At 40.6% G+C, this 23,162-nt stretch overlaps 1 protein-coding gene across 1 annotated transcript; it reads left to right on the forward strand.

The window, feature by feature from the left end:
- The first annotated feature begins 755 nt into the window (after positions 1–755).
- On the forward strand, positions 756–21,004 carry LOC102688497 (14-3-3 protein theta). Its single transcript, XM_006626126.3, has 6 exons — positions 756–863; positions 1,717–2,246; positions 12,191–12,314; positions 17,351–17,514; positions 18,575–18,670; positions 19,913–21,004. The coding sequence occupies exons 2-6, from the start codon at positions 1,953–1,955 to the stop codon at positions 19,970–19,972; spliced, it is 738 nt and encodes a 245-aa protein (XP_006626189.1). The 5' UTR covers positions 756–863; positions 1,717–1,952; the 3' UTR covers positions 19,973–21,004.
- The last annotated feature ends 2,158 nt before the right edge of the window (positions 21,005–23,162 follow it).

Here is a 23,162-nt window from a genome sequence, read left to right on the forward strand (position 1 = left end):
ATTTCATGGAATCGTGAGAATATGACAGCTCCTTGCTTAAACGTCATTTGAAACCTACTTTCCGATAATTTAGGGTTTAAGAATTGTAATCCCAAATTTTGTATTCGAATGTCACCGGACACGTCCTCCTTAAATATCCGTCCGGAGGAAATGTTCAAATATCTTGAAACGCATCCCCCCCCGTTTTCGTTCTGAACAGGTATGCGATATAAATGATTATAGTATAAATACCACCGGCGGTCCACCCCTCTCACGTCTCCCCTCGCTCGACTGAGCGCCCTCTTATTTTGAATAAATATGGTACCGCTCATCTATTCATTCAAAGCCGGGGGAATGAAATACGCGAAGCTACAATCATAGGGGTGGGCATGGTCAGAGGGTCCACAGGGGGGCTTTTGGCTGGCTCCCCGCTTGCAAGAGATGAGTGCCGCCAGCCTCTGAGTGAGACACACTCATCCACCACGCCCGCTCCCGGGCCTCACTGATGCCGACTGTCACTACAGTAGTGCTACATTCAGCGGTGGTGGAGTAGGAGGAGGAGGAGGAGGAGGGGGGGTGCTGGATAACCATGGCAATGGTGACGTCTTCTCCCTTGCTCTAATTGGAGGAAACCCCGTGGCCCCAGCCGCAGCCTACAGGCCAGTCGAACTTGCCCATTTAAAGCCCGCCTTCTTCCGCGCGCTGCGGTGCTACTGGCGAGCATTTTTGAACTGTAACGGTCGAGCGGTGCGGGACTCACTCTCTCATTGGGGCTCGCGCTCGCCTGGCCCCGCCTCGGCTCTCGTGCTCGGTTGAGACTGGCGGCTGGGCTCCTTTCCTCTCTTCAGCCCTAAAGCGGATCAGCTCGGAGGAGCGGTACGGAGGTAAGCGGAGGTTTGGCGCTGCTTCCCTCGTATTTTAGGGGCGCAGTAAGGAGGGTTGTGCTGGGGGAAGCGACGTGAATGTGCCGTTTGTTGAAGGGCTTGCGTTTATTGAACCCGATAACCGTGTGGTATATCGGACCTGGCGTGTATGGCGGTTCGGGTTTGCCGCATCCATTTTGTCACACAAGGGGAGAAAAAAAAGACTGTCTCGGGAATTGGTTTTCGGCTCATAGGAGCCGCCATTTTATCTAAATCTGTGTTTAAACGCGGAGTTATTCGGATAACTGCCTGCGTGGTTCGTGAATGGGGTCGAAACGCTAAGGAGCAGCGGTGGCGGGGAGACCCGAGTGTCGTCTCGCTTTTTGAGCTGGGCGCTGACACAATGGCGAAATCGCCTCTTAAGACACGGGGGGAATTTCCTGGCCATTATTGCCAAATTGCCGGGGTGGGTAGCGGAGTACGATGTCGTGTCTCTCCGGGTGGTGCTCGCTGCTGCTGCTTGTTCCGAAAGCAAACCTTTGCCGAGCCCCGGGAGGGGGAGACTGACCGCCGCCCGTTTCCCTGCTCTTCAAGGGAGACGGGACCTGCGTGTGTGCGCGTTGGATACAGCCTCCCCGCCCCTGGGTCACGTTAGAAGTACTGGAGAGAGAGAGAGAGAAAAAAAAGATGGCAGGTCCTTTGGTGGTCTCTCGTCAGCCTGGAGACGTGCAGTCTCGATTCAGCCCGACGGGTTTCTTGACAACCGTACGATCGACGCGCACGGATTTGGGCTCGATGCTTGCGCGACGTGTGTGCGTGTAGCTTGCGTGCAGCTCAGCCTCAGTTGCCCACCTCTTTCCCGTTCGGCTCGCAGGCTTCCCACAGGACGTCGCCTGCACGACTGCTGTCTGCTCACCTGCTTGCCCCGCGTCCCCCCGTCCCCGGCCATCGACACCACCGACAGCGCTCAGGCTCTCCGGCGATCCCGGTTCCCCCCCCCCAGCCCGCAGCTGGTCACCCGGCCCGTCCTGAAACACTGCGCCTCGAAGAGAATATCCTGCCCTCAGCCCCACTCCCCCTCCCACACACGCACGATCGGAAGCGGACGCGATGGATAAAACGGAGCTGATCCAGAAGGCCAAGCTGGCGGAGCAGGCCGAGCGCTACGACGACATGGCCGCGTCCATGAAGGAGGTGACCGAGCAGGGGGCCGAGCTGTCCAACGAGGAGAGGAACCTGCTGTCCGTGGCCTACAAGAACGTGGTGGGTGCCCGCAGGTCCGCCTGGAGGGTCATCTCCAGCATCGAGCAGAAGACCGAGGGCAGCGACAAGAAGCTGCAGATGGTCAAGGAGTACCGGGAGAAGGTGGAGTCCGAGCTGCGGGAGATCTGCAACGATGTTCTGGTGAGACCCGCCGCCGCTGCCCGCTTTACCTTCAGATCACCTTCCCAGCTCCCAGCCGGGTCCCCGGACCCCGGGGGCCCGCTCGCAGGCGCGCCGCGGTGGGGTGAGGTCAGGTGATTATTAATAGGAATGTGTAGTGCAGCAAGAGGGGTGGGGTGAGCATGCAGTCCCGTCCTGGTTTCATTTCATTTCTCATCCGTGGCCCTGCTGGAGAAGGGCAGGGGGAGAACGCCCCCACAAGGTGGGAGTTCCCCCTGATCCTTCGGCGTGGGATGTGGAGAGAGGCTGGGGAAGACATGCAGTGGCTGGCAGGGGACCGAGGTGTTTGGTGAGGTCGTGTGTTTTGAGTAGAGCGATGCTGCCCTTAGTCCCAGTCCAGCAGAGAAGCTGCCAGTCCCGAGTTCTGGTCCCAGGGCCGTGCTGATCTGCAGCTGGGAGGCTGGGCTGTTGAGGGCGTCGTCGGCCCGTTGCAGCAGATCGCCTACCCAGGCCTCCCACAGATCAATACGTGATGCAGCAGTTTCGTTTGGCTGACCGACGCTGTGGGGATTGAGCAGCACGTTGATAGAGGAGCAGGACTGGAACGGGGCAGCAGTGAGCGAGGGCACCACTGGGTGGGCTACACAGGGGCCTGATGGCAGGTGTCCGAGCTCTGCATCCCGCTATTAGCACAGCAAGTCTTCTGGCCAAGAAATTCTATTGATGGGTCTGAGGAACTTTAAAACGGGTCAGATTTTATTTTAATTTGAATTGTTTTATGACTTGCTGTGGTGGTTTAGTTTAAAGGACGTTTTCATAGGTTAATTTTTCATATTTTTCTACCCTAGTCCCTTCAGCAGAGATTCACATCTTCAATAGAAATTACATGTGATAGGACTGTGCTTGTATTGTGAAGTGGGTGTATTGGGGTTGTTGGTATTTTAATTTGTATCCTTTGAGTTTTACTGTTGACGTATTAATTGTGCTTTAAGATTTTTTGTTAGATAATTGTAAGTATTGTACTCATCTGAATCCTCATTATATCGTCTGAAGTGTAATTCACTCCCTTTTCTTGAGCTGTACCAGGCCCTGGGTTCTACGTGTGGTATTAAAATGCACTTTTAATGCAATTAAATGGTGTTTGGTAAGCTACACTAAAATTATAGCTCAATGTTTTCAGTGGTAATATAGATTTTAAAGTGGGATAGGAAAAAAGTGGATCATACCTTAAATATCAGGGTGTGTACATCTTTCATACATGAAGGGCTTTGAAGTGTTACCTCAGGCGGGTACATTACACCGGTTTAGGATTATTATTAGGTTTGAAGTGGTAATGAACCATTTTTGTAAGGTTATATTTTTTTAATTAAAAAATTGGGAAGGGAAAAAAAAGTGCCCTTTAATGTTTAATATACAGAGTAACCGTTAAAATACATGTTGAAAACGTGGGATTTAAATTTCACATTTACATATTTGATTCATATCTCAAAACTTTATAAAGGCTAATTCTTCGTGACCTATCTAAGTTGACTACTGGCACTGTTGAGAGGTTGTGACTTTTGTGGTAAGTCTCCAGTTTTCATACTAAATGGACAGTTGAACTTTTACATTCAATGTGTATATTTAACTGGTAAATCAATACTATGTACTTACCTGATAAAAAGTAATTGATCTAATATTTAATACCCAAAGGCTCTGTGCTAAATCTACAACCAAAGAGCTGGGAGTATTTTATAATAGTTTATAAAATCAGTTTTAAATTTTAGAAACATACTTCCTAGAGGTGAAATGCTGATTCATTGAAAATCTGAGTACATAAATGAAGCCTAAAGGCTTAACAATAATTGCAAAGGGAATGGTTTCACTTTTTTTTTAACATGAAGGTTTTCTCTAAGCTTGTTAGTGTGACTTTATGGCCTGGGATGAGCATATTCTATAGTTAAGCAAGATGAAAGTCAGTATTCAGAACCTGTTTGATTCTAACCTTCACTATTGCATGTTTTATCGCCAATGATACCAAAGCTCTATACATATTAGAGGAGACCTACTTCATTCACCACTGAAGTGTAGCACCACCCCAGTCTCACAATTAAGCAACACTTATGTCGTTATTCACCAGCAGCCCCACTACACATCAGATAGGGTGGACGTGAGAAATTAACCAGTTGGGCAAGGGGGGGAGCATTAGATTGCGCAAAACCAAAATGCAAATTTGCCAACACAGTGGGGGGGGATCAACATTCACACTCTTACCCCACTTCTAATGAAGTGGTGACCTCTGTGTAATGTCTGATCTAATCTCAAGGATAGCACTTCTTCCAGAACATTGTCACCATTCAGTCAAAGTAGCTATCAGTTTATTTCCTAATTCTTACTGCTTCAAACTATTGAAGTGCATTTCACTTTCCTCAAGGTTCTGTGGAGAAATTTCAATACAGTATTGAAATTTGACAGGTTATAAATCCTCTAGTCCTTCCTCTGTGTAGTTTTATGTACTTATGGCACCAATGCAAAGGGTACTTCATAATTGTGAAAGACATCAAGGTTATTGGCAGCAGTGTTGCCAGACAGCTCAAATGTAGTTTACCACAATTCTTCACAAGTACTGACGTTCCTTTGTATTTCTAATGATGTCATATATCCATCCATCCAGAATTTAAGTGCTTTATCCAGTACAGGGTTGTGGGGGGGTGAGCCAGGGCTTATCTCAGCAAGCAGTTTGCACAAGGCAGGACACTAGTCCACTGCAGGGCACACAGACGGACTCGCACTTGCACCATGGCCAGCGTGCATCTTTGGGCTCAGGGAGGAAACCCATGTAAACATGGGGAGAACAGTGGTGAAACTGCATTGCTTCCTTGCAGCCCTGGGTTCAGTTCCAGACCTGGGGTGCTGTCTGCATGGAGTTCCCGTGTTCTGCCTGCATTGGTGTGGTTTTACTGGATGCTCTGGTTTCCTCCCACAGTCCAAATACATACTGACAGCTTAATCCGCTTCTGGGGAGCTTGGCCCTGGTGTGTTTGTGCCCTGCAGTGGACTGGTGTCCTCACCAGGGTGTGTCCTGTCTTGTGCCTGATGCTTGCCAGGATAGGCTCCGGCTCCCCCACAACCCTGAATTGGATGACGGATGGATTTGAGTATTTCAAAATTTTGTTGCTACACAAAAAGTCCTGTAAAACACTGTCCCGTTATAAGGGTTTAATTTTTGACCTGGTAACTGTCCAGCATCACTGCTTAGCAATTTAACTTGTTAAATCTATTGAAACTAATGGAGCTCTTGTATATTAAGACTTAAACATGGATATATGAATAAAATGCATGTGGTCAATCACTCTCCTCTTTTTTCTAAAGATGTTTTTCACTGAGTGCTAAGAGGCTAGTTGCAGGTGTTGGCTTTGGCTTAAGGAAAAAGGATCAACTTCCAAATCATAGTAGAAACATAGTAAGAATACTGATAGCAGTATTTTGACACGTCTGTATTTAAAAGCATTTAAACTAGAATATAAGGTATTTGTAAAGGCCCTTTTCTTACGGTAGAAGTTTAAAATGAGAAATGTAATAGTCTCTGCCCACTTTTTGAGAGTGTTGGCAATAAAGGTGCTGTAAAGTGCACAATAGCCACGAGTGACAGGGTTAGGCAGTGTGCATGGGCTGATAGCCTAGGTGCCCTTCTGTTGGTGTTAATCTTTAAATGCGCAAGTAGTTTGGATCAAGTCCTCATTAAAAAACAATTTCATGCATGCTGAAATTAATACGGTAAACTTTATACTGTAAGTAGGTTTAGGTCTGTGGATTTTAAAGTGCCGAGTAGTTCATACATGTTTTCAGAAATCGGATGATTAATATTCATTGCCCTTATGCTTAAAGTTTGAGGTCATTTGGACACAAGATTTGATATACATATAAACTTTAATTCAGTGTCTCAATCACGGTCACTTTTCATGACTTGATTGAGACTCTAGTGCCACTGCCAGTTAAAAAAACATTGACGAATGGCGTTACTCACCCTGAGTCATGTCTTAACTTGCTGTTAAGTGTTATGTTAGGTATTTTGTCATAACACAAATTCACTGTAATTGCGGTTTTGCTTGTCCTGCCCCCACTTTAATAAGTTTACTGGAAACATTTTCTGCTTGCTATAATCTTTTTTGGAAAAAGGTAGTTGATTTAATTTCATTATTGGGATGGGTTTAAGTTGTTGAAATTTAAAACCAAAAATCAAGACCAGATTAAATTTAGGAGAAGGCTTTTGTGTGTTTTAGTTAGCAGCTCATCTCGCTACATTTGTATGCGTCCTTTGAAGAGGTAAGGCCTAACCCTGTCACGTTGACAGATGGGGAAATTTCAAGTTTTCTTTTAGTAAAGACTACAGTGATGCTGCCTTGCGATGTTGGCAAGCAGTTTCTGTTTTCACGAAGGTCTACAAAACCTTCCAAGCACGAGTGGCATGCCAAATATCTGAAACTCTGTGAGGAGTGAAGAATGGTGAACTGGAAAGGGGAAATGAACACTTTTCAAAAATAAAGTTAAATGTAACTGAGATTCAACTAATTGACACTTAAATTTGATGAAAATGTGTAATAACATCAGATCACTTTATTAGCCATATACTGATTTCTTGTATTAGGAATTAGTCTTTTTCCCATACCCCAGCTTGCTCTCATGAGACACACAGACAGGGAGAGAGAAGCTTGTACAGCACCCCTGGAGCAGTTGGGGTTGAGGGCCTTGCTCAGGGGCCCAACGGAGTAGGATTCCTCTGCCTTTCCAGCCACAGGCGCAGATCCTTAGCCACAGTGCCACCGCTCCGGTATAAACAGAAGAAACCAATTTCTTATAGAGATGAAAGCAATTCATTCAAACTCCAGATTCACAGCTTTTCTAGCTATAAATGCATGCATATTAGGGTTTATAAATATGATGCCCATAGATTGATTGTTAGGATGGATATCACTCAGTTTTCTGACTGCTTGATGTAATACAGGGTCATGGGGGAGCCAAGCCTATGTTATGATGGGTGTTTGCCTTAATTGATCTGCTATTGAACTTTGGATTAACCCAGACCCTCCACATTCTCTCTTACCATTGGATGTTTTTCAGAACTTGTCTCACAGATGTAGCATAACAGAATAAAACAGACTTGGAACTTGATTGTAATTTATTAATATCGAACTGTCCGCACTATGCCATTGATTTGTGATTAATACAAGACTTGGGAATTGTCCAGCACCAAAAGGTGATGAAAGGCATAGTGGGGCATGCACCACAGATGACTTATACCTCCTACTTTCCATGGACAGCGAGGAGCTTTCTCTTAACAGAATCACTCGGAGACCATATAACATTTGTGACCTTTAATTTGCAGTCTGGATTTTCTGTTTTTTTAGTCATTTCTTGTTAATAGGGTATTTTTGGAAAAGTCACCATTTGTTGTAGAAGAACTGAATTTGGTAGAAGATAGCTGTCTAAAACCAGGAGCAGGTGTGCTGTGCAGCTAACATCCTTATTTTTCTGTTGAACACCCTGTCTGTTACATTAGGCAGCAGTTGGAACATGGCTTTGCCAATTTCTTTTTATGAGGGGAAAGGTAATGGAACATTGTTTTTGCAGGACTTGGTTGTCAAAGACCTGTACTGTTTTTGTTCAGTATTGTCTATGAATTTTAAACTGCTTTTTAAGACTTGCGACCTCAGATCTACACTCGATCTGAGAGCACTTCTTTCCAGTGGTGTTCAGATGAGCGCAGAAGGCTGAGACTCGACTATCATCAGATGTCATTTCAAAACTGGTTGGGCTGTGACTTGCCAGTTCCGGGCATTGATGTTGCCTGCTAAGAAGACGCCCTTCCGAATTCAAGAACCTCCAGCTCTTCTAGTGCTCTTCTAGTGGTTAGCTGCTCCTTGGGGAAATCCCGGCATTATTGGTTTATAACATTCAAAACTCAAACTGGCAGCTCCTTTTGACCAAATGCTGTTAGCGTTTGAGCCTATTCAGAACCTTGACAAGGCTTTTTTTTGGTTAGAATCGGTAATTGTGTAGTGATAATTTCTCAAATCATACCCTCTATTAACATTGGAACATTTTGAAGTGTTCCTGTACAGCTGCATTTTATTTGCTAAATCAACTTTTACAGTTCTGGCATCTTAAATATGCAGACTGATGCATGTTTAAAGTTTCATGGCTATACCAGTGTCGCCCCCAACATTCGTGCAGATGGCTGATTGCATTTGAATGCAGTCTAATATACTATAGTGTCTAATGTCCTTGTTCACCTTCAGAGACCTAGGAGGGCTTTGATTTATTATCCTTGATTTGTTTGATTAGCACTTAAAAGGTGAAAGACCCTTGACACTGAATAGATGGAAACCTATATGGAAATAGGTTTCTTTATTCAAATATTAGTCTCTTTTCAATATTTCTTGAACTATTGTTGTCAATACCAAGGGAGAAAATACTGAACTGGCTTGCACCCCACATAATACTGAAATGAGACTGTGGTTTCCAGTGCCTAGACAGTTGTCAACCAATTGTTGATTTCTTTGGTCTGATCCAAAATCAAACATGACCTGGAGGTCAAAACCTCTCCAAATAGCATGTAGATGTGTTGGAGAGCAACTATCTACAGTTTGTTTCCTGCTGTGTGCACAGTGCTTGCAGATAAAATCAACAAGCGTGGTTGGCATTTGCTCATTCAGGATGTCATTCAAAGGTGTGTTTATTTGCTTGATACTGTTCTGTCTTGAGAAAATATTTTTTTTTATTCTGTTGCTTTGTTTAAACAGTTTTGTTTGCATACATCCACTTTAATGATATTCTGTGTGCTGTTGATACAGCACTTAGTGCACATTTGTGTGAAAGGAAAGGGTCTGCTGTTTTCAACAGGTGTTGGAAAATCAGCCCCAGTTAACTCCACATGCCTTGGCAGCACAGCATCAGTCTGCTTGTCCGTATTTCATAATGGCTCTTTTTGATTAGGATTTTTTTTAGAAAAAGCTGATGCTGCTTTAGATCTTTAACTGGCAACCAGTTGACCTCTTTGTACAGATGTCATTTAACGGGGTATTCTACTGCCGCTGGCTCAGAGGAAGGGAGAATGTTATGCATTCTCACCTTTTAACTTTTCCATTTCTCCCAGTGTATTCCATAAGCTTTTTAAATTGGCAATGTTTAGTGTAAGTTATAGATAAGCTTACAGTGATGTTTGATAATTTTAATATTGCTTTTAAGGTAAGAATTTGTACTTTTTACCTTTTTGAAATTCATTTAGGTCAGATGTTATTTTTGTAGATGGCTCCAAGGTTCTGTTTTGGAAATTAACCACATAATCAATATGAACACATTAACTTGGATGTTTGCTGTAGTGTATGGCCATATAGCTGTCACAGGTGTTGTCAATGAAGATGGTGTTTTATGATGTAGAAGTTGCTTTCTTGTGAAAATCCTTATCCTTAAATTCACATTATGAATGCACTCATTTGACATTTGAAAGTGTCTGGTCTGTAAGGACAGTCCATTTGTGTGAATCCAGGTCACCTGTACAAATAGCTAATGCTCTTAACTCGGTTTTTACACATGTAATACTTCAACAGTCTTATTTTAGTACCTATGAGTCTGTTCAGTAGTACATAAGAAGATGATGCCTGACTTTGGTCACTTCATTTAAGGAAGCCTAGTATATTTACTGTTAAATTACTTGGTAAACTAGCTCTTGTCTTTCAATTAATTCTTTTGTCTCATATTTGCATCTTGTTCTTGTGTCATTTCATTCTGTAATTGCGGTCTTTGTGATCTAATTTATGTAAATTGTGCAGCTTAATTTGCTTTATAAATATCCAAGTAATTTGCATTGCACCTGCCCTTTATCAGCTTGGTTATTCTTGAAAGTTTAAGTGTAAATTAAACTTATCCACAGAAGGTTTGTGGAATAAAAAGGTCTGGCACCTAATCAACGAGCAACATTAATAAACCTAGCTTTTGAGGTGGAACATCCTAGTAAGTTTAATGTACAGGCTTAAAGGCACAGTGATTGTTTTATTGTTGAAGCAGTGGGAAGGACACTGTGATTTTAGTGTGAAACTTGTGGGTTTGATAGAATTTTGACCTTCGATAGAGGAAGAAACAATGACATACTTAATCACATGCCCCTTTTCCTGTTTGCAATGTGTACATTAGTTTACTTTTTAAATAAAATTTAAATTTTAACATGAACAGAACAGTGTGTAGGAGGATAAATGTCGGCGAACTTGTTGGTTGGAACTTGTATCAATTGGAACTGATTACATAAATGAGCAGCTCTCTACATCAGTCCACGGTGGCAGGGGTTACTGTTGTTAACCTTCTTGGATACATTCCTACCAGCTCTGCATAGTGGATTGGTGTTGTGTGTGCGTTCCTTTTTCAAGTAAAATATAAATTGGGAATTCAGGTTAGGAGTAGGCCTCTTATGGACATTCACACTATTGTCAGGTCTTTTTCATGCTTTTCTATGTGCTTTAGGCCATTATCCTGCTGAAGTGCGAATTTATGGTCCAGTTTTAGATTGTGACTCAAGCATGGTTTCATGCCATTTACTGAAGAGTGGTTGAAACCTAGTCTTTTTAGACTTGTAGGTTAAATTGTGGTTTTAAAAGTAGTTTGCAGAATTCTTTGGAAAGTTACATAAAGCCTGAGTGGCAGCCTTCACCCAAGTTTAGTCACCACTGGTCTGAGGCCATGGATAGACCTGGATAGATGTGGTCTTACTGTGCAGACATCTTGTACCTAGAATTACTGAAGAGCTTGTTAGGCTCGAGAAATAGGTGCTAGATGTTTTTGTCAGTATCGAGCACTGTAGTGTGGAATTGACCTAAAGTCATCATGACAAGACGGTGTGGTTTCCCGATTTTACAACAGTTATCTTTATTCTTGCTATTTAAGTACTGTCATGTACGGTCATTGTGATCTTGTGCTTAGTACTGAACTGTTAAACAATTTCTTGCAAAAGTATTCAGACCTTTCCAATGGTGCTCCATTTGGTAAAATCATAAAATGATGCATACACCATTTCAAACCTCAATGCTGAAACTGAAGGCTAATAAGCTACTGTAAATGCAGTGAGCAACAACTATGGTGGAAGCACCTTGGTGCAGTTTTCCTTGTTGCCCTCTGGTTCATTTACAACCACAAACAAGTGTGAAACGAGGCTCTTTAGTTGTGGGAGCCAAGGACAGGATATAAAGATCTTATTGATTTTAAAATCCTTTGTCCATTTCAGCTTTTCTCATTTTCTGCTCCCCCAGATCTCCCGTCACTTGGACACCCTTTTGTCTATTCTCACCTACTATGCTTTTTCCTCCTCTCTTTCCCACCTGAAAGAAGGCTGAACTGTGAAAAGGTTTCTTCCATATTTCAGCTTAGGTTTAACCATGTGTGGAGTAGGTTTTGTATATAACTGCTGCTTTAGTGTTGTGATTAGAAGCTTCTAGTCCCAAAATGTGAAAACTACAAGGGTCCACATACTTCTGGAAGCCACTGTGCTTTAACATAAATTAAACCTGCAAATATTGGCGGCCTCTGTATGAAGAAATATAGCAAAACATAACTTTCAAGAAAAATCTGGGTCAGATTCTTAGTTAATTGCTTAACCAAATCAGGTAGGTGGCCTCTTTCCGATTGAAAATTTTTAATCCTAGAACTTCCCTAATGCGTTCGTTTCAAGCAGTAATTGTTCAGTTGCTTCCAAAAGTGTGCGTTCCACTGTTGAAACAGTTCACTAATTGGTTTAGCTTAATAAAACAAATATAAAAAGGATTAGTGGAAATGGACAGTGAATTCAGTTTCCGAATATGCCAGTATTTAGTTTGCAGCTCCTTCTATAGACGGGGGTGTTGAACGATCCAGTTCTAGTTTGATCTTTGTTGCTTCTAGACAAACTGAAAATGCAGCATCCATGGTCAGCAGTAAAATCATTCACTTTTTTTTTCCAGGGATTGCTGAGCAAATATTTAATCGCCAACTCTACAAACCCAGAAAGCAAAGTCTTCTATTTAAAGATGAAGGGAGACTACTACAGATATCTTGCCGAAGTTGCCGCTGGGGATGACAAGAAATGTAAGTGTATGCATGTTGTTCTTGTCTTCAAGATTAATTATTCCAAAAGTGTTTCCTAATTCAGTCTAATAAAGTTCAATGTCTTACTTTTAAAAGTGTTTGGTGAATTGTTGGAGCACAGATCATGAAGGACTAAAGGTTAACTTTTTTCATATTGCACCATGATGAAAAATGTAGAGTTGTATGGTTTTAGCTGTCTCCCCCAATGTGGGCTAAAGCTCAGCACGTGTTGTTCTGCTTTGTTTTATGCTGCCACCAATCACGTTTATTCTGCATGAGCACACTTGTGCTCCGGCTTTGATTTTTCAAACTGACCAATGGGTCAGGCGTGCTGGCACATCTGGCTTAGCTGTGACTGTGGCAGTTGTTGCATTAAACTTTTGTGCTCCCCTTGGTAAATACGTTGAGTTCTCTGACATGATGGAGCAGCCGATTGTAAGACTTCATGAATCAGTTGAAAGCTAAAGTGTGAACTCAGCTGGTCTCACTGGTCAGCACTCCCTTTTACCAGTTGCAGTCTTTAACGTGTTTGGACTTGAGTCACTGTCTTCTGGTTGTACAAGGTCTTGAAGAGGGCTGGGGAGGTGTAGTGATTGTCAGTGTATATTGCATGATCCTTGTCTAGCAAGCCAGCCTCACTCAGGGCCCAGTGCTGCAATGGAGTTAGTCTCTACAGGATCCATGAGTAGGCTAATTTAATGTCAAATGAGGACAGCGTTAATTCTGACTAAAATTTACTTGCTTGGGACATAGTGACACAATAGTGATAGTTTTGGAGCTATTGCGATGTTTTGTCAAGAACAGGAAATTCTTCATATGTCGGGGTCCCAGTAGAACACTTTCTTCAGCACAGTGTAACCAGTTAGTCTCGCGTCCCTCAACTCTAAACCAGTAGCAACTGTGCTAGTGATTGTAGTAAGAGATTAAGTTTGTATGGCTGTTTTGAAAAAACAACTTAAACAGCTGATATTTGGTTGGGTAGAAAAAATATTTTCCTTAATTGCATTTTTTTTTGCTGCCAGATTACCTAGTGTTCTAGTTTGGGTGAATGTAGTCGCCCAAGGTGGCTAGAGTTCTAGGATCTTCAATACGCCCTTATAAGAGTTTTTAAATGTTTGCTTTGGTTGCCAACTTTTCGAACTTGGCACTTAAACGTAGGTTTAATTATCCCCATTGACCAATCAGCAAAGCTCTGCGATGGAAAAGAATGCTGAACAATACTTCCAGGATCTGAATAGTAATGTTCTCATTATTGTGGCAGAATGGAAAACATCATAGAACTCTCTGAAATGATTAAAATCCTATTTTGCGACACTAAATTGTGTATACTACCTGTATAAATCCTGCGCATATGACAATTAAAATTACTTTCATTATTCAGCACCAGTAAGACATTATTGTAATTAGTGACTGAATAGGATTTAGTCCACAAGTTTGTTAGTCTTAGCAAGGCATTCGTATATTGCTTAAGTGGTTTGTTTTAAATTAAAAAGGGCTCTAGGCGGTATGTAAATAACAGGTGCTGTTAAATGTCTTCTGTTTTTGTTTGAAGGAGATTGTGATGATTGAATTTCAAATTGTTTGCTTGAAACAGCAGGCAGAAAATTGTAAGCCTCTGAGCCGTGTTGATAGTTGCTATTGCAGCATTTTCAGTTTTTAATTGAAAAGATAACACCCTCAACAACTGAACAAATTGCTTGTGGAAACTAAACATCAGCTCAGTCCAGGAAGAAGCAGGAGAGTGCAAAAGGATCAAAGTGGCTTCCATGCAAGTGAGTTTAATTACTTTGTGCAAGGCCTTTGAAATTCATTAAGCATATTTTGTGTTTCTAGTCAAAGTACCACGAGTGGCTTGTCTTTGTGTTTGGATTAATACTGATTTTTGCTTTAAGCAAAACAGTTGGAACATGTCAGTCAATATATACTTGAGCAGCTGGCTGGATGGTGGTTTTATGGTCGGAACATGTTGATAAATTCCAAATTCAAGTTGGTTCTAGACTTGGTTTTGTTTATTTCGAAAAGTCTCAATTTACATGTTCCTTGAGGCAGGCTAGTTCAGGCGTCGGTACTCTCATACTTCATTATGATAGTGATTTCCATAAAACAGCTATTAGGGAAACTTGACCATTGTCATAGGATGTCTTTGGCACACCTATCAATCACACTTACTATAACTGTTAAGTTTGATAAATTTATCTTGATAAATTTGTCACTGGTGTACATTCATTCAGCTTTATAGTCTTAATTTACAAGCAGTTCTGCATAACCTCAGTTTAGATGTACGTTTAGTCACCTGAACCTCTCAAGAGCACCGGGTGCAATGTGTTTGCTACTGCCGATCTAGGAACAGTTTGCAGAGTGACCTGACACGGCCCTTCTATGTCATTTTTAGCAGACTATGAATATTCTGTTTCACCTGTTCGGTGCGAGGTCTCCTGGGACACTATAGTTCATGTCAGACCAGTAGATATCGCTCTTCCCCAGTATTTCCTTGCCTTTTGTGTTTGTAGTCCTTGGTTACTTCTGCAAAGAAGTTGCTTCTACATTTTCAAGTGTTGGTCCTTAACCTGTGCTTGTTTCTTTGCTTCTCTCATTATATAGCTCCTTACTTGAACCCCTCTTTTAAAGTTGTTCTTGGCTGTAGTTTTTTTACAAATTTATCCTTCGTTTTCTGGGTTTATGTAGCTCCATAACCAGGTCTCCTCCCTTCTTGTTATTTTTATATACAAATAGCAAGATATTACCTCATCACTAAAGTCTTGTATGTGTTGCAGCTTTTGCGGTTTACTTCATGGGGTTATATAACACTTCTATAGCTGAACACTTGCTTTATGTTAGTTCCATTGAAAGGCTGAAGCATTTCTTTTAAAAATCAATGCCAAGTACTCAGTTATAAAAATAAATGACCATTTACTAAGGGAATCTTGATCTGGTGTTTTTTTTGTTCAGTGCTATCACCAAGCCATTCTAATTCTTGTACCTTTTGAATGGAAAATAGATTAAATGAGAAGGGGTTAAGTCTAAGGAAATAGTAGCAGTGGAAATGTGTAGTTCTTTAAACAATTTTTATTTGGATGTTGTGCAGCATTGTCAATTTTCGTTCTGTTAAGAATGGGTTTGGGACTGGTGTAGTGCTTTAATTTCATTTAATGCTTTGAGGTAAGCATGATTTTTGAAGTTCTAGTTTCACTTCTAATTTTGACAAATGCAGATTTGGGCTTTAAAATTGTTGCTTTTGTTTAGATTTGACCTCGGTCTTAGTTGTTAAATTAATAGGGTGATAAAACACTTTATCATTTTACAAAGAAGAATGGAGTGATTTTTAGACAGATTGTTTTCTGTGATATAGGCTAACAGTAAATTAATTTGTCATTCAAGCAGGGTAACAGCAACATACTCTGTACAAAATCAACAAATTGTGGCCCTGATGCACATAATCTTTGTAAACAAAACTACCCAATACACACTCATTACTAGTGACAGCTCTGTTAGTTTTTCAACACCTTGAAACCACAGCACTTCCCTCTGTACCAGAATTTCCAACCCAAAGCCCCATTGTGGCAACAGGCTGATGCTGTCTTTTGGCTGAGGCCATGACTGTTTAGTCATTGAATCCTTGGCGCTCTTTCTAATTTTTCTTTCTTAGCTGATCTGCTGTGTATTGGGGCTGCTGACAAACCTGGTGGTAGTATGCTAGCCAGGTACAAGAGACAACCTGCGCTTCATTGGAGCTGTGAAGCTGAACACAAGGTTATAGATTCATGGATTTCGGTCAGTGCAGTAGACGCATGTTAAGTTTTTTAGCAATGGAATGTTTGGTCATTGTCTTAAGGATATTGCATCTACCTCAACAAGCCACGTTTTCCGAACATCTTATTCTGAATTTCAGATCATAGGAGTGACTATTTTGCAAACTGACACCCCATAAAATGAGAATTATGAATGAAAGTGAAGTGTAAAAAATGGTCTGCTCCTACAATATGCATTATTCTCAAAACGTGATGTTTCAATATTTGGTTCGAAATTCACATTGTGAAACTAGTGACATTCAGTGTAGTCATCATAACCATCTGAATAATGTTAAAGTTAGTGTAGTGATCATTTAGTAATTGGTCACTTTCTATTGTATTTCTTTTTTTATACATCTTCTGTGCCAAGTAAATGAACCAATGAGCCATTAGATTTGAATTTAGTTTCATCTGCTTTTGTTAAAGTATGCTTTATGACAAGTACTTGTATCCTGGTTTGGCCACTGAGTTGTACATCCTCACAGTAGAAATCAGATCCTTATGTATCATTATGCAAAGGTAACAGGTCAATAACCAAAACTGTAGTATTTAAGATGAGGAAATCTGTTTGTTACCACTTGTAAGCATGTTTCCACCTTCAGTTTTGGTAAAGCGCTAATCTGGTATGGATATCCTTGAGTAGAGCATCTTGCACTAATCAGTGTTCATGTTTAGGTTAACAGAAGTAACACTATAGATCATTAATGTACAGCTGGATGTTTTTTTTCATACCTTGGTTATAACTCGGTACATGTTGGGCTTGTAAAATTGCATTTTTCTGCAAATGTTCAGATGGGTAAGAACTCAGCAGTTTAATCATAATGCAAACGGTACCCCAAGAGTTTTTAACTAACCTGATGTCATCTAAGAGCACAGGGTAATTGTTTTGCAGGACAAATTTTGCTGTGTTTTTACAAATAAGTCTGTCATCCATATGTCAGTAGTTCTCACCTCCTGTTTTTCTGTACTTAATACTTGGTTTGATGATTATCACATTCTGTATTGCCATGTTCTCAATTCACTGCGATTGCTTTGACTTCAGCACTGCAGTCCATCAAGTACATAGACAGTTCTAAAGTACGATTAAATATGAAACATTTAAAGTTTTCAAGTTTTCTTTTGATGGCTTTGTCAAAATTCGTGGGGTCTTTGCATTTTCAAAGGTAAAATCATAAAACTCGTATTAATATTCAAGTTGCTTAATATCTGAATGTTTTGTGTACATAACTTTTTTTTTTTGTTTTCCAGCAACGATAGAAAACTCTCAGGGAGCTTATCAAGAAGCATTTGACATCAGCAAGAAAGAGATGCAGCCCACACATCCAATCCGTTTGGGACTCGCCCTCAACTTCTCTGTATTTTACTATGAGATCCTCAACTCCCCAGAGCAGGCCTGTGCATTGGCAAAACAAGTATGTTTCACACTACTGCATAAGGGCTATGAAAGAATACTTTTTCCTTGGTTTATACATCTTTAGTTCCACATTTGTCAGGAAAAACTAGAAAACTGCAACAAGTAACCTTGACTTCTGGATTTTGTGTTGAGGCCATTGTGCACAGTGAAGTCAGTGGGAAAGCTCTTTGATACTGAAGTGTGCTGCACAGTTGTCTGCAAGAATATAGCCAGAGATTTTCTCCATTCACGTTATCTGTAACAAACTTTCAGCATGTCACTCTTGTATTACTAAATAACTAGCAGAATACTATATTAAAGCTTAAATTCCTTAGACTCATTAAAACAGCCAGCTCTTTGTAAAACAGTACAAATGATGCGAGTACTTATGATATGGAGAGGCTGTTTTTGGTTGAAAACATTATTGCTGAACTAAGACATCTGCTAGTGGAAACATTTTGTGTAGAAGTATTTCACATTATATGGTCTGGATCTAATTTACCCTAAACTTTATGTATATTTAAAATTCTAGAGATTTTTACAAATTAAGTCAGATTCTATCCATGGGAATTACTGCACACTGGCAGACCATTTAAGGTACACTGTGTACGAGTTTATCTAAGATTCTTAAAGGAATTCCTGCTGACAAAGAACAAAGCCTGCTGACAGGAATTTACACTGCCTAGTTACAGGTTTTTACAGGAATTTGATAACACCTCATTGTTAATGTTTGCAGCCTGTTTGAGTAGTTGAGGTGGTTGTAGCCTAGCAAGTTAGTTTTAGATGAGGTAGTGTAAAATGAGCAGTGTTGTGCTCTAGGTTTGATTTAAGTAGCATTTGTTCCACTTCCTTGGCCATTCCTGGTCAAAGTAATGTACCTGTAATGTAAGGGAATGGTCCAAGCAGATTCATTGAAATACAGAAGTATTTGAATATCGCCAAATAAGGTAGACAAGTTTGTCTTGATTTGCCATGCTTGGACCATTATCTTTGTTAGTGGCCTTGGTAACGGTCTATGAAGACCATGTGCAATCAAATGTTTTACATGCTGTTCATTAATCTTTTTAAATTCTTTTTAGGCTTTTGATGAAGCTATTGCAGAGCTTGATACACTGAATGAAGATTCATACAAAGACAGTACCCTCATCATGCAGTTGCTTAGAGACAACCTAACAGTACGTTCTCTTGTTTATACTTTCTCCTACATCTGCTTTGAGAACTTGAAATTCATCCAGAATTAGTCCAGGTGGTAAAGTGAAGTCACTTTTTGCTGCTTATCTCCGATCTGAGATTGTGCCATTGTGAAAATGTGAATTAGTTAAGAATCTGAAGAATGAGATGTACAAATGTTCTCAGATTCTGGAGCTACGTTTTCAACTTCTCATCAATTAAACCCAATTCGCAAGTTGTTCATATTTCTGATGTATAAATATATACCCCATAGGCCTTGCAACAATCAGTTCATCTCAAGGTTCATTTCCTGGGGGTGATTTGGGGGTTCTTTAGCACAGTCCAGTACAGCCAAGACAGAAAAACGTTACCATAAAGAGGACCATTCAGTAGTTTTTTCAGGAGAAAGGTTACTCTTGCTCGCTGGAGATGAACAAAGGGGATGAAAAATTTGAGTTGAGGACACGGACATCTCCCAGATTAGAATAGTATAAATTCACAAATAGTGTGGCTCACCCTCCCAAAATGCTCTTAACCTCCACACTCTGTAGATAATATTTGATTTGCCAGAATAGTTTTGCTGCTTGTGTTCATTAACTTTCTCAATGTGGTACAATTAATGGTACTGATGCTTCCAAATCAAAAACAAGTTAAAATGTTTTCTGGGAGTGTTGAAATTATACCTTAAAATTATGAGTTTCTAGGTATGTTGGTCTTTTATTATAAATGGTATCACAGCATTAGTTCCATCTTGGGTTGTTGTATATGACCAGTCCTACAATGCATGAATGCCTGTTTACACTAGTAAGAGTACACTGTTTGATCCTAGATAGCCTTTAAACATGCATAATATGACCATTGCGTTTCAAAAGTGAGATGTTTATTCTTTGTGTGCTTAACAGCATTTTCATCTGCTGAAAAGTTACAAGAAATGTTCCAAAGTGCAATTAAATGCTCTATTGAAGTGGTATCACTATCTAATGCTGTGAATTGGTGCTAGTTTGGTTTTCTGGGTGTATGTGTAATGGTTTTCAATTAAAATCTTAGTAACAGGCATTACCCTTTGTGTAATTGCTAGGCTAAATCAGTAAGAAGCCTAAGATAAGACGTGAGGTTAGTGTATTGTACCTTGGTTAATGTTTTATTTGACAAGAAGTCAATATAATAAAATCATTTTGGTGGTGAGAACAACTTGGAGAATGTATTTTTTTCTGACTGTTTTTAACTGCTTTATCTTTTGTTTTTAGTTATGGACATCAGACAACGCAGCAGATGAAGGGGAGGGCGGAGAAGGCGGCGAGAATTAAAATGCACATGGAGTCATCTCCCAAAACAATTTACAGAAAAACCTTTTTACACGTCTCCATTCCTTATTGCTCCACTCAAAAAAAAAAATATTGCAGCAATTGAAAACCCATCATTACTGAATAGCTGTATATGGAAATTCAACAATTTTAGTCTTTTCACACTGCAGCTTTTGGAAAACAGAAAAACTCCATTCCTTGGTTTGTGTTGTTTGTCCTGGCCTTCCTGGTGTGCGGTTACTGCTGTAGAAAAGTATTAATAGCTTCTCTTTATATAAACATTAACTTCCAATTTAGAAAGAAAACACATACAGGACTTGTGTATTTTTGGAGAGAACCTTTCAAGGGAATGTTGAAATTCTGATGACAAAGATTGGTAGTCCTATATTGCAAGGTGGAATTTGTGTTTGTTAAAAGGTAAGGTCATCTCTTCATACATCCCTTGCATCATTTGTTTGATCTGCGGTTGTCTTGAATGCATACAGCAGTTGTAACTTTTGACAGGCAAATTAATTGATCGACTGACCCTGCACATGCTAGCAAATGTACAAAGACAACCTGCTCTTTACTGCGGTAGAGGTCAGTGCGTGTTAAATCTACTGAGGCAACAAGCATTTCACAGCCAAGCGCTTTTCATTGGTTATGAGGTAATTCCTTTTCGAAGGTCGCAAACACTCCTTTCTAGTAATGATATTCACTAAATGTTACTTTCTTAGCATGTCTGATTTAAAAGGTGGCACTTCCTGAATACCAAAAATAGTCTACATGCATGACCTTTTTAAGCACCCTGGAATGGGAACCAATATTATTATATACACCAAGTCCAAGTATTCTATTTAGTACTTTTCAATGCAGGTTTGTGCACATGTAAGAGGGTGTTTGGTTTGTCCAGTGATTGTCATTAGAGATTTGGACCACTATTGTGTTTTGCTAATCATTGATTGTAGTCCCCAAAAGCCTTGTGAAAATGTTTAATGCCCTATGTAACAGCTATGTAACATGAATAAAAATGACATTTTATAAACTGAAAGCAAAGCTTGTCCACTGTTTCTCTGTTGTTGGAAACTGGTGCCAATTAGACTGTCTGTGGGTATTATAAACATTGGTTCTAAGAAATCAGGATTGTCCAGCGTGGTGATTTTCCCTCATCGAGTTTTAAAATAATAAAGGGACTTGCTTCTAGAGGGAACACAATCAAATTGGTTGACCTGTTTTCTCTCATCTGTTGACCTTGCCAGGCTACTTAATCTACTTAAAACAGGCCATCTTGAATGTTCTGCAGCTGGTTTAATAAAATGTAAAGTCTTCAAGCCAATTATGTGGTTGAGCTGCCCATAAAAATATCATTGGTTGCGTAGGTACTAGAGTGAGTAAATTAGCCAACAGCCAATAAATCACTGAAGTTAGTCTTGGGTAGTATGGAAATATTTTTCTGAATTTCCATTTGTAACTAAAATGGTATTAAATAGACATTACTTGCTGTACTATTCTTGGGTTTTATTAGCTGTTAGTGGTAGGCTACATTATATTATCTTACACACTGAATGGTAATTACACTGGGGGCATTGGTTTCTAGCCAGCTGGTTTGCCAACCTGTCCCCCAAAAGGTAAAATGTAATTGTAGTATAAATGTATCCTCTATTTGAATCATTTGTTGGGGGGAGGGGATTGTTCCTAGCAGATTGCTGTGTTGCCAGTGTAAGATGTGGGAGGGAGGACTTTCACCAACTTGTCTACGGCAGAATGCACAAGCCACTGAATGTGGAAACTCGATTCTTAGTTTCAAGTCGATATAATTTGGATAATCCCTGGTGACCTGGTTAAATTCTCCTCTGGCATGCCAATTATCTTAGTTTCCTGGTTTCCTCCCACAATGCAAAAATATAATGGTAGATTAGCTGGCTTCTAGGAAAACTGGCCCCAGTGTGTGCGCCCTACCTTGTGTCCATTGCTGACTGAGATAAGATCCTTGGAATACACCCCAAATTGAAAGAAGCAATTAGCATAATAAAGCAGCTTTAGCAATAGATGGCAAAATAGTAAAAAAAAAACTAGGCTTTCAACTGAAGAATCTTTTATAGAAAGCCGTTTCAAACTAATAAAATGGTGTGAAGCTATATCCCATTTCGGTAAAAGAAATGAGAAATGCCAGACCAAGAAAGCTGTTTTTTTTTCCACTTTTCAATCAGTAACTGATTAAAACCCACAGAAGGTGTGTGATTTGACTTCAGCATGTAATTAGTTCAATTAATTAACTTCAGACAAATTTATAGTCGAGGTCCCACGAAGCCTGGAGCTACTGATCCCTCCCTGCCCTAAAAAGAACAGAGTTGTAGTGAAATAAATGAAGAGACAGATTTAATTGAAAACTGTTATTAATGTTTGCAACAGCAGTCCACCGGTGTGACTTCAGTGAACATCAGCTGGTATCCCAGCTTGCCTTACACTCCCAACCTGCTTTTCATCTTAAAGGGACATCATTGACTAATATGAAGGGAGCGTCTGCCAACTTTCGACTTGAGAACTGTGCACACGAGTGAGGAGTAGTGATGAGGGCTCTGCAGCTCAGATTAGATAGAGGATCATGGGTCCAGCTCTCAGGTAAGGTGTAGCTCAGGTTGCTTTAACAAAGGCCCTTCTGTACAAGTGGGTCCTCTTCATGCTGCAAATGTAGGTTTGTTCTCAGTTGACTTATCTGGATAAATATAGCCTGAAAAATAACATCCCTCCCAGCAAATCTAAAATACAACAGGTCAGCTTTTGTGCCAATTTAACGTCTGCAATCTTGAAGTCATAGACTATATATATATGACTCAAAATGTATTATTACTACAATAACTCCCTCACCCAAATCCAGTTGATTTATCTTAGTATGTGACTTTTTAAATAGTTACAGGCTCCACAGCCGAAACGTATGTCTTTTCTTCTCAGCATGGAATAAACCTTTACTTGTTCCTTTCCAGCCTAGCCTACACATGCTGACGCAGCTACCTACTTCTAATTGCTTACACTTATATATCGCTTTTCTGGACACTCCACTCAAAGCACTTTACAGGTAATTGGGACTCCCCTCCACCACCACCAGTGTGCAGCCCCACCTGGATGATGCGACAGCAGCCATAGTGCACCAGTACTCTCACCACACACCAGCTCTCAGTGGGGAGGAGAGCAGAGTGATGGAAATTTGTCCAGG

Source organism: Lepisosteus oculatus, chromosome 2 (assembly GCF_040954835.1).
Source record: "Lepisosteus oculatus isolate fLepOcu1 chromosome 2, fLepOcu1.hap2, whole genome shotgun sequence".
Lineage (NCBI taxonomy): Eukaryota > Metazoa > Chordata > Actinopteri > Semionotiformes > Lepisosteidae > Lepisosteus > Lepisosteus oculatus.

Excerpts from the sequence above, each read along its gene's own strand:
- LOC102688497 (XM_006626126.3), top strand. The coding sequence starts at position 1,953 with ATGGATAAAACGGAGCTGATCCAGAAGGCCAAGCTGGCGGAGCAGGCC. Across the intron at positions 2,247-12,190 it reads AGATCTGCAACGATGTTCTG|GGATTGCTGAGCAAATATTT; the intron begins GTGAGACCCGCC and ends TTTTTTTTCCAG. Across the intron at positions 17,515-18,574 it reads CCTGTGCATTGGCAAAACAA|GCTTTTGATGAAGCTATTGC; the intron begins GTATGTTTCACA and ends AATTCTTTTTAG.